This window comes from Numida meleagris, chromosome 4 (genome assembly GCF_002078875.1).
Source record: "Numida meleagris isolate 19003 breed g44 Domestic line chromosome 4, NumMel1.0, whole genome shotgun sequence".
NCBI lineage: Eukaryota > Metazoa > Chordata > Aves > Galliformes > Numididae > Numida > Numida meleagris.
This window is the reverse complement of record NC_034412.1, coordinates 9,234,359-9,245,574: the sequence shown is the minus strand read 5'-3', so window position 1 is coordinate 9,245,574 and position 11,216 is coordinate 9,234,359. Positions and strand designations below refer to the sequence as shown.

The 11,216-nt window shown below is 61.7% G+C and overlaps 2 protein-coding genes across 3 annotated transcripts in view; both read right to left on the bottom strand.

Moving 5' to 3' along the window:
- LOC110397403 (collagen alpha-1(I) chain-like) overlaps window positions 1–3,600 on the bottom strand; it is a 5,837-nt gene extending 2,237 nt beyond the window's left edge. Inside the window, exons 1-2 of the mRNA XM_021393640.1 lie at window positions 3,455–3,600; window positions 21–2,603 (exon numbers count right to left, since the gene is read on the bottom strand). Coding sequence (XP_021249315.1) covers window positions 21–2,603; window positions 3,455–3,515 — 2,644 coding nt within the window. The 5' untranslated portion in view covers window positions 3,516–3,600. The remainder of the gene's footprint in view (window positions 1–20; window positions 2,604–3,454) is intronic.
- Window positions 6,347–9,751, bottom strand: LOC110397978 (integumentary mucin A.1-like). 2 transcript variants are annotated; one of them, XM_021395084.1, is made up of 5 exons: window positions 8,547–9,751; window positions 7,540–7,908; window positions 7,355–7,471; window positions 7,046–7,131; window positions 6,347–6,909 (listed from the first exon to the last, which is right to left on the bottom strand). In XM_021395084.1, the coding sequence occupies exons 1-5, from the start codon at window positions 8,614–8,616 to the stop codon at window positions 6,835–6,837; spliced, it is 717 nt and encodes a 238-aa protein (XP_021250759.1). In that variant the 5' UTR covers window positions 8,617–9,751; the 3' UTR covers window positions 6,347–6,834. The 2 variants fall into 2 exon arrangements, with proteins under 2 accessions (XP_021250759.1, XP_021250760.1); XM_021395085.1 differs by having other exon boundaries at window positions 7,540–7,746.

Sequence of the window (11,216 nt, the reverse complement as noted above, 5' to 3'; positions counted from 1 at the left end):
TGGTTCTTCTGGGGCAGCACCGAGGTTGGGGCTCACTGCTGCCTCTGCCCCAATGTCAGCTCCAAACACAGCACCATCCACAGCAGCTGGAGGTGCGAGAGCAGCACTGGGAGCACCAAGGGCTTCAATGGGCAGGGATCCTGTTTCTCCAGCTCCAGAGAGGTCGTGGCCGGGAGCTGCGGGAGCATCTGGGGACAGTGCTGGTGCCAGAGTTCCATCCCCAGGAGCTGGGGCAGAGGACAGCTCAGTGCGCAGCACAGCTCCTGGTGCGGTGTCAGCAGGGCCCTGTTGGGTGCTGCTGGCTGCAGGATTTGTGTCACTCTGGGTGCCTGGGTAGGGGCTGCCATCCGCTGCGTATTCTGCCTGTGTTGTGTCCCCTGTGCCTGCATCCCCCTGTGCCTGTTGCCCTGCAGCAGGCAATGCTGGGCCATCAGATGTGGAAGATGATGGGTTGGCAGCACCCAAAGCTGAACTCGGGCTGGTATTGGGTCCATTAGCTCCTGGCATCCCCAGGCCTGTGTCAGGCTGTACCCCAAAGCTGGGTGATGGTGGGCCCACAGGTCCATATAATGCTGAGCTGGGGGCATCCAACACCGAATTGGTGCCACTGCCTGGTCCCTCTGCCCCGGGGAGAGCTGTGTTCTCAGGAACACTGGCTACTGTGTCCCATGGCTGTGATCCCCCAAGGGATGGGGATGCTGGTTCTTCTGGGGCAGCACCGAGGTCGGGACTCACTGCTGCCTCTACTCCATCATCAGGCCCAAACACAGCACCATCCACAGCAGCTGGAGGTGCGAGAGCAGCACTGGGAGCACCAAGGGCCTCAGTGGGCAGGGATCCTGCTTCTCCAGCTCCAGAGAGGTCATGGCCGGGAGCTGTGGGAGCATCTGGAGACAGTGCTGGTGCCAGAGTTCCATCCCCAGGAGCTGGGGCAGAGGACAGCTCAGTGCGCAGCACAGCTCCTGGTGTGGTGTCAGCAGGGCCCTGCTGGGTGCTGCTGGCTGCAGGGCTCATGTCACCCAGGGGGCCTGGGTAGGGGCTACCATCCGCTGTGTATTCTGCCTGTGTTGTGTCCTCTGCACCTTCATCCCCCTGTGCCTGTACCCCCTCAGCAAGCCACGCTGGACCATCAGATGTGGAAGATGATGGGTTGGTGGCACCTAAAGCTGAGTTCAGACCAGTGCTGTGTCCACCAGCTGCTGTGTCCCATGGCTGTGACTCCCCGAGGGACAGGGATGCTGGTTCTTCTGGGGCAGCACCGAGGTCGGGTCTCACCACTGCCTCTGTCCCATCATCTGCTGCTGAAAGGGATCCGGCTGCAATCCCTGAGGGTGGGAAAGCAGTGCTGGGCGCACCAGAAGTGTCTGTGGGGGCCGGTGGAGCAGAACCAAGCAGTGATTGCTCTTCTCTGATGGGGCTCAGCCATGGGGCTGGCTGCAGGGAGCTCTCGGCTGGATCCACAGCCCCTGTGGGTAGGAGCATGCCGTTGTCTGGGACTGGGACATCTGCGTCACTCTGCACATCTGTGTCTGGCAGCAGGGTGGCTGTGTCCCCTCTCACCCCAAGTGCCGTGGGTGCCTCGCTGGTTGCCAGGGTTGAGCCAGGGCTGGATGTCAACTCAGCTGTGGCTCCCTGCCTGTCCCCATCACCAGGTCCTAGCAAACTGTCTGGGCTTGGCCCTGCCTGGCCAGCAAGAAGGGAGCTCTGCCCTGGGTTTTCTGCTGTTCCCAATGCTGTCACATTCTCTGGAGGCAGCTGGGATGAATCAGTTGTGCTAAAGGCACCATTTGCTGCATCTCTCACATCTCCAGACTCCAAAGCTGCCCATCCTGGGGTGTCACCCACAGTCCCACTCACAACCTCACCCCACGGAGTTGGGAGCATTCCCCTGGCACCAGGGCTGGGGATTGATGTGGGGGCACTGCCATCCCCTTGGCTGTCCCCAGGCAGGGTGACACTTTCCACATCTGCTCCTGTGTCTGCAGGCAGTGTGGTGACACGGGGATGCAGAGGGGTGGTGGTCAATGCCTGTGTCCCCACAGCTGCTGGGATGGTGGCGCTGAGGAGGAATGTGGCATCAGCTGTGGACTCCAAGCCTGTTCCTTCCCTTGTTGTGGGTGCTGGGACATCTGCCAAGACAGGGGTGCTCCCCAGGGGTGCAGCAGCAGTGGTCCCCGTTACATTGTGTTTGGCGCTGGGGGTAAAAGTAGGCTGTGGGGTGACAATGATGGCAGCAGCTGTGGCAGCTGCCAAATCACTCTGGTATTCCTGTGTTGTGTCAAGAGACGTGGCCACGTCCGTCCCACCCTGAGAGACTCCAGTGGGTGCCTGTGTTACTTCCCCAGCACTCAGCCCAGCATCGCTCTCTGCACCCAGAGGGGAGTTGTAACCAGTGGTTGTGGTCACCGAATCTGGCTCAGCCCTGGAGGGGAAGGATGGGCTCATGGTGGGACCCACAAGGATGCTCTCAGCCATCACGGTGTCATTGACAGTGCTTGTCCCCACAGTGCCCAGTAGCAGGGCACTGGTTGCCTCGCTCTGTGATGGAGTGGCAGCAAATGGTCCCTCTGTGGTGATAGGGACAGCGGCAGTGGTCCCCAGCCCTGCATGGAACACAGAGCAGAGCATTATGGTGAGGACAGGATCAGCTGTCTCTTGGCTTGGGGACAGCAAGAGGGAGCACACAGTGGGAAGGCTGCACTGGGGATGACAGCAGAGTGACAGATGGGTGACCCCTTCCCAGGAGCTTCCTAGGACCAGAGCTGCAGGGGCTGAGTGTGTGCCACCACGACAGCCATCAGGGCAGACACCGGCACCTGGTGACATCCCACCCAGGCTTATTTTTAGCACAGCGGTGCAACCGCTGGAAGGACAGAGTTGGAGCTGGAGGATCTGCTGACGCCTGGCTCCGAGTGGCTGTAATTAGGGGAGCCCTAATTAGCACCCAGCAACTGAGACTGGGCGCTCAGCCCTGGCCCTCCGGTCCATCAGGTTCCCTGCAGGCAGCCAGCCCCCAGCACCCAGCTTGCTGCATGCCAGCAACCACGTGCCAGAGTGGATCATGGCTCTCAGTGTCTCCTGCCCCTGTTCTGGGGGTCCCCGATTTCCCTTTCACCCCCCAGCTTCCTCCCCTTCCCCCACCCTTCTCACCTTCCCTTTTTTTTTTCCCCTTCCCCTCCTTGCCCTTCTCTCCTCTTCCACAATGAATGAAGGGATTTGCAGCAGCATCAGCATGTAGGCTGGGGGGTGAGATGAGGAAGCCCTGCTGCATTCTGTTATCACCTTCAGTGTCCTCATGCAGTGCTATGCCATGCCCCCTACAATGCTTTCTTAGCTCTTTGACTGCAAAGGACCTCAAGCATCGGACTAAGGGTTACTGATGTATCCAGAAGGAAAAAATCATCTCTCAGCCATAACCAATGGGTGCAGAGTAGCAGGAAAATATGGGACATACCGTGCAGAATCCATAGGCAGCATCCCATGAAGGTCGGAAGCATCCATCCTCTGGTCCCCATGCCTCGGGCTGAACGCCGGGGCGCTGGAAGGGAGGGGAGAGCAGCACGGAGCAGCTCCTACAGCTGGAGTCCCACAGGTGTGGTCCTGCTCCAAGTCCCTCCTATTTATGGGGCTGGTGAAGGAGGCAGGTCCCCTCCCACCCACGCTGCTCTCCCTCCACGTCCCCATCCTCAGTCCCATCCCACGCAGCCTTCCCCTCCCATGGTCCTCTTGGGCCCAGCACCCACCTCCTTTCACCCTCCCCAGGGGGCTCTGGGTGCCCCCATGGAGGAGCAGCCCCTTAGAGATGGGTGTGGGTGGCATCACCCTATAGCCACCAACTGGAGCTGCTGGGCCTTCTGTGCCCAGGGCAAGGATGCAAGACCCTGCCCACCTCATGGCTTCCCCAGAAAGGTCTGCAAGTGAGGGAGGTAGGATTGGGACAGCCGGGGGTGACCCCAGAGGAGCACTGGAGATCCCCCCAATGTGGTTATGTCTGGTGTGGTAGCAGGTGATGGATAGCTCTACTCTCATTACTCCCCTTACCCCCCTGCCCCCCACAGCCCCCATTCCCACTCCCCAGCTGGGGCTCCCCAGTGAAAGGCGTTGCACAACGCCCACCAGCGCATGCTCTGGGAATCAATTAAACACTCCTTAACCAGGGATGCCCTCAGGCAGCTCCTGCAAAGCACCATTAGAGGTGTCTGTCGTCAGGCAGCAGCCAGGTACACGCTGTGCCGCCGGAGCCTCCATTAAGCAGGATGCGGTGGCACGGCCAGCGACACCCAGAGCTCCAACCCACGCATTGCCCCTTGCCCACGCACCCAGCATAAATCACACTGCTCCACTCACCCGCAACGAACGCCGACACTGGAAGCATGGTGTGAGGTGGGGGGATGGGGCACTGCGGGTGATGGGCTCCCCTCGCTCTCAGTCCACTTACTGTGCTCTGGGATTGGCACCATTTGGGGTCTCCCCAAAGCCCCCTCTTGCTCCCTTTGCTCCCCAGCTTGGGGGAATGGCACAGATTAGGGTGAGGATACAAGCACATCCTATGCTCCAGTGTCCACAGCACTGGGGCAATCATCCCCCTCCCCATCTCTGTCTTCATCCCCATCCTCATCCTCATCTCCATCCCCATCCCTGTCCTCATCCCCATCCCCATCCCCACCCTCATCCCATCTTCATCCCCATCCCCATTCCCATCCAACAAAGGATCTTTGCATTGATCCCTGCGCCATCCCCAAAGCTAAGATCCCTGCCAGCCACCGGCCCCTGCAAGGACACCCTCATCCTCAGTTCTGGAGGCACAGGATGGATGCTGGAGACAAGGGTTGGGGCAGAGAGCACAGGCCACAGAAATGTATGGGAAGAGCCTCATTTCTGTTGGGTGTCAGCAGGTTCCAGCCATGCCCACACCAGGGAGATGCTGGCACCAGAGATGGGACTTGTTAGGATCATGGGTATGGGACCAGCGCTGCTGGGAACCCCGTTGCCCAGGGGCTCAGCACCATCCGGCACAGCCTGGCACAGTGGCCCTTATCGGCCTTCCTGGAATTAATGGGCTGCTTGTTCCAGCCCTGCAGAGATTACAGTATCTCCTGCCGGCAAGGGCAGCGGGAGAGCGCTCGGGGGCCAGGTTATCCATCAACCCCACACGTTCTGGATCACTTGGTGCGCCGGGCACAGTGCAGCAGCACTGCTGCAGTAGGGGTGAAGGGAGGGAGGGGTCAGAGGGGACAGCAGAGGCTGGGGGCTGGTGGCGTGGCCCAAAGGTGGAGGTCCTGCTGGGTGCCCAGAGCGGGGTCTGCTCCCAGGGATGATGCCAGTGAGTGAGAGTGGATGTCAGCACGGAGGCTGAGAAATGTTTTCATGGTTGGAGGAGCCCCACGTTGCAAGGGACGTCCCCAGCTCACACCCCATCATATCCGTATCCCCCAGGGGGCCTCCTCTCCATCCCAGGATGGGGGCAGAGGGATGTGGCCAGCCCACAGCATCTCCTCCCCCTGCCATGCCAGCTATACCAGCCGGGGACGGTGAGTGCCCCGGTTCCCTTTTCATCCCGGCACTTCAGGACCTTTTCCTCCCTTTGTGACGCACTTTGGCTGCGGTCTCTCGGCCTTGGCCTCGTGCCACATCCCAGGGTCTGAATTTATGGATTCAACAGGCGGCGGGATCAGCCCGGTGGGACTCAGCGTGGGAGGGCTCCTGGCTCCGTGCCACGGCGTGGGCAGAGCATGAGGATGAGTTCCCATTGCCCCACAAAGCACAGGGGCTGGGGACCCTTCCAGCGACCAATATCCTGCTCCCCAACTCTGCACCCTGGTGCACCTTTGTGCCAGCAGCTCAACACCTGCACATAGCCCCATAGCCCCCAAAGGACCCCCCTAGAACCCTACAGATCTACCCCACAGCTGTGCTAGGACCTCACAGAGCCCCATAGTCACCAATAGGACCCTCATATCCCCCCAGAGTCCCCAGAGACCATCATCATTCCTCCCTAGGACCTCCATATCCACCTCCAGGACCCCCTTAGGAGCTCATAGATCCCCATATCCCCCAATAGGACCCCTCATCAATCCCCAAAAGCCAGGCAGCATCCCACAGCACAGCGAGTGCTATCCCGGGACGTGTAGGAGATGTGCAGTGCCTTTCCCAATGGGCAAATGGGTGCATGTGACACCAAGGTGCCTTTGGCCAACCTGCCTTGCTGCAGGGTGACAACCCCAGTGTCTGGGAATGGTCCCCATGTTGGCTCCTGCAGCCCCAGATGTCCCTTCCCCAGGTGGGACACGGTGCCAGCAGGACGGGGCCGCAGGAAGGGATCACCCCCCCATGAACAACACAGCCATTTTTGCTCATTCCACTTTTTTAATCTCCCTGCGAGGTGACTTGCTTAGGGTAATAATTGCTTCGCTCTCATTTTATCTGGCTAATTAATCAGTTAATAAATGACTTTGCTGCAGGGGAGGCAGACGCTGCGGCCGTCTCCTCAACCAGGGACTGGAAAAAAACAGGGAAGGAGCTCAGCCCACAGAATTTCCATGGCCCCATGGCACGCACAGCTCATGGGGGGCAGCTGATGGGACCCTCTGGTGTCCCCTGGCTGCCAGCAGGGCCACTGCTGCATGGTGATAACGGGGCAGAGGGGGGCTGCAGAGCTCTTTCTTCATCATCAGTGCCATGGGGCGGCAGTCCGGCTGTGGGAAGGGGTAGAAAACAGGGCACAGGGGGGCGCTGGAGGGGGCAGGGAAGCAGATGGGGCCATGCGGGTCACCCAGAGGGATGTGGGCAGGTGGGGGATGGCTCAGTCCTGCTCAGCATCCCCCGGCAATGGGCTCAGATCAGCTTGTTCCCCCTCCACTGCAGCATGAGCCCGGTGCATGGGAAGGCAGCCTGCAGGTCCCTGTGGAGCTGGGGCAGAGCACAGCATCACCATGCAGCAGTCACAGACATCATGGGACAGGAGGCTCCTGTCCCCCCCTCCCACCCAGGAAGGGAAGCCACGAGGGTCTCCCATTCATTTGAAGGGGCTGAGGGCACAGCTCACTTTGGCCAGGAGCAGCTTCTGTACTGTGGTGTTTCCCATGTCCAGAGGAGTGGTGAGACGCATGGAGAAGAAGAGCTGGGACGCACCTGGGAGCAGGGGGCACAGCTCTGGTTGTGCCCCGTCCATGCTGCACTGCAGCAGGAGCACATCCCACACACCTCCACTGCCCCCACAGCAAAAGCAGTGGGGCTACAGGCCCCCCCTGCACTGGCCACCAGGAAGCCTGATGGCCACCACGATAATAAGGAGGTGATGATGCCCATAGCACACATGTGGCCTTGCCATGTGTCCCCAGGAGATGGCACTTACTGGCATTGCTCGGGGCACTGGGACAGGTGGGCAGCGTCGGTGGCAGCTCTGCAGAGGGGCTGGTGGTGATATCCAGGCTCTGTGTTGGGGTGGTGGCAGGGGAGGAGGGCTTCGTGCCTGGGCACAGCAAAGCTGCGTTAGTGCTGTTGTCATGGAGTGCTGCTAGAGGGGGGGGTGGCACTCACCTATGGTGGCACTCGAGCTCTGCGGTGCCATCGAGGTTTCTGGAGGTTTTCCTGTGGTCAGCGTGGAGACACCGGGGCTGGTCCCAGTGGTGGTCCCCTGGGGTGGGCTGGGATTGGGGGTGCTCCTAGGGACTGCTGTGCCGGTGATGGAGGTGGTGGTGGTGTCTACCACGGTTGTAGAGGGCTCAGGTGATGCAGCTGTGTGTGCTGACATGGGGGGAGCACTGCTGGTCTCTGGGGCAGCGCTGGGCATTGCTGGGGTGGGGGCTTCTGTTTCAGGGCTGGAGGGAGAAGTGGGGGCAGTGCTGCTGGGCAGCAGCATGGGGGACTCCGTGGGTGTTGGCACTGTCGCACCCATGGCTGTGGTCCCTGCAGAGAGGTGACAGAGGCATCACCCACTATGGTGGCACCGAGGCAGCCCACGCTGTGCATCGGCCGTGGGGAGCCAACAAAACGGGGGTCGTGGTCCTAAGCAGACACAAATCCCTGGATCCGCTCAGCAGTGTGGGAGAACAGCGCATGACAAGGGGGGGACGTGGGCACAGCTCTGGGCAGGACCCCCTCCTGGCGCCAGCGATGGCCCCGTCCCACCGCCTCCATCCAGCCCCGGGGCGCTGCGAGCCACCCGTCCGACGGGAAGAGCCGCAGGAACCGGTTACCCTGGGACGGGCTGCGAGCTCCGCCGCAGCGTGTACAAAGCTCTGCGCAGATGTTCAGGAACCGATAACGCGGGGCACAAAGAATGGGAGTGGGGCCCAGGGGAAGGGGGGGGAGAGAGGAGCAAAGCCTGGCTCGTGCATCAGGGTTAGGCTTAGCAGAGATGAGAGCAGGGGGCTGCTGCCCCGGGCAGGCCCCAGGAAGGGGTGGAGGAGGAGATCTGTGTGCAAGCAGCAGAAATAAAGCAAAGCTCATTGCTCCTGTGGTGCACGGCACAGCAGCAGCAGCGTTCCACTCCCGCACCCCTGGGCCGCGACGCTCCCTCCCCATGCATCCCGCTCAGCCCTTACCCAGCGCCAGCTTTGACCCAGCGAGGCTCAGCAGCAGGAACAGGGGCAGCCCTCCCCTGCGTGCAGCCATGTCCGGGGAGACAGGAGCCGATGTCTCCCGGTTGGCACCGCTCTGAGCGCTCCCCACCGCCCCGGCACTGCGGTTTCCACGTCGCCTTCACCCAGCAGTGGACGAGCATCCAGGTGGGTCCCTTTATTGCCCGGGTGCTGGCATTGCCACAGGGGCTCCCACCCAGCACGGGTGCTCCCAGGGATGGGCACGATGCCCGGCAGCCATCAGCTGCACGGGGGCCCCAGAACAGCCACAAGCAGAGTCCCTGCAGCCGGAGACTTATGCCGGTAGAAGGGCAGTGCCAATGGGAAAGGCCCTGGGAACAGCCTGGGACCCTGTACTCCGAGAAAGGGACAATGTGTGGTGTCTGTCGGCACCGAGGCCCTCAGAGACAGCAGCCCACCCTGTGCACAAGGAGGCAGAGCCAGGAAGGGCGTGCTCTGGCTTGAGGACTCATCTCCTGGGCTGTCCGTGCAGCATCACTTCCCCAGCACGTGTCACAGCCCAGTGCATGTCACAGCCCAGTGCTGCCAACAATCGGAGCTGCTTCCTTGTTCCTGGGGTCAGGGATGAGGCCCCTTGGAGGCGCTGGGCCAGGACACAGCGTCCTGCAGGCGTGCTAGGGCACGGCACTCTGCTGGGGCTGTCACGCTGCAGGGACACGGCTGGGTGCCAGCACAGTGGGGCACCACCAGTGGTGTGGGCAGGATGCAGGCACCCAGGGGTGCTGGGCTCTCACTGCCGGGCTGTCACCAGGCTGCAGGTGGTAGGACAGAGAGGACGGCTCCTGGGATGGGGCACAGGCACACGGATGGGGCATCCTGGGGGTGCTGCTGCCACGTCCACCTGAAGCCACGTCCCCCACCCAGGACACGCCCACTTTGACCACACCCACTGCGGCCACACCCCTCAGCCCCACCATATATAGGGCACAGGGGGCAGGAGGTGGGGGCTCTGTGGAGGGGGAAGAGCTTTATCACATTGTGTCCCTGTCTTACAGCTGTACTCACCTGGGGCGGCACTGGGGCTTTTGGGGGATGTCCCTATGGTCAGGGTGGAGACACCAGGGCTGGTTCCAGCTGTGCTCTCTACTGGTGGGCTGGGAGTGAAGGTGCTCCTGGGGACCACTGTGGTGGTGCTGGTGCTCACCTGGGCTGTGGAGGGCTCCGCTGAGGAATGTGTGTGTGCTGGTGTGGTGGGAGCTGGGGCTGTGCTGGTCCCTGCTGATGAGGTCTCAGCCCAGGTCGGTGCCGTGGTTGTGCAGGTCAGGCTTGGGGTTGTCGTGGTGGTGGTCATCCTGTGGATTGTTGCAGTGCTGAGAGTGAAGGCATCTGTACATGGAGTTATGGTGGAGGTATCAGTGCTGGTCCCAGCTGTGCTCCCTAGTGGCTGGCTGGGAGTGAGAGTGCTCCTAGGAAGATCTGTGCTGCTCATGGAGGTGGTCGTGGAGCCCACCAGGGCTGTGGAGGGCTCAGCTGAGGAATCTGACTGTTCTGTGGCACTGCTGGTCCATGGGGCTGTGCTGGTGGCATTTGTGCCAAGCGTGGTGTCCACTGAGGTGTGGGGCAGAGGGCTGGAGGTGGAGGAAGGCAGTGTGATTGTTTCAGCTGCTGCCAAATTGGTGGTCAAAGCTGGGGCTATGCTAGCCCCTGCTGACATGCCAGACGTGGTCTCAGCCCAGGTAGTTGCTGTGGAAACTGGGCTCGGGGTAGTGGAGGAAAGCCCTGGGCCTTGGGAGGTGCTGGTCCTCTGGGCTGTCGCAGTGCTGAGTGTGAAGGCATCTGTCTGTGAAGTCATGGTAGGGTTACCAGAGCTGGTCGCAGCTGTGCTCCCTAGTGGCTGGCTGGGAGTGAGAGCGCTCCCGGGAGGCATTGTGCTGCTGATGAAGGTGGTCGTGGAGCCCACCAGGGCTGTGGAGAGCTCAGCTGAGGAATCTGACTGTTCTGGCGTGGTGGGAGCTGGGGCTGTGCTGGTCCCTGCTGATGTGCCTGTGGTAGTGTCAGCCCAGGTGTGTGCCATGGCTGCGGAGGTTGAGCTTGAGGTGGTGGTCTCCTGGGTTGTCACAGTGCTGAGCAAGGAGGCATCTGTCTCTGTGCTGGGCATTGCTGGGGTGGGGGCTTCTGTTTCAGGGCTGGAGGGAGAAGTGGGGGCAGTGCTGCTGGGCAGCAGCATGGGGGACTCCGTGGGTGTTGGCACTGTCGCACCCATGGCTGTGGTCCCTGCAGAGAGGTGACAGAGGCATCACCCACTATGGTGGCACCGAGGCAGCCCACGCTGTGCATCGGCCGTGGGGAGCCAACAAAACGGGGGTCGTGGTCCTAAGCAGACACAGATCCCTGGATCCGCTCAGCAGTGTGGGAGGACAGCGCATGACAAGGGGGGGACGTGGGCACAGCTCTGGGCAGGACCCCCTCCTGGCGCCAGCGATGGCCCCGTCCCACCGCCTCCATCCAGCCCCGGGGCGCTGCGAGCCACCCGTCCGACGGGAAGAGCCGCAGGAACCGGTTACCCTGGGACGGGCTGCGAGCTCCGCCGCAGCGTGCACAAAGCTCTGCGCAGATGTTCAGGAACCGATAACGCGGGGCACAAAGAATGGGAGCGGGGCCCAGGGGAAGGGG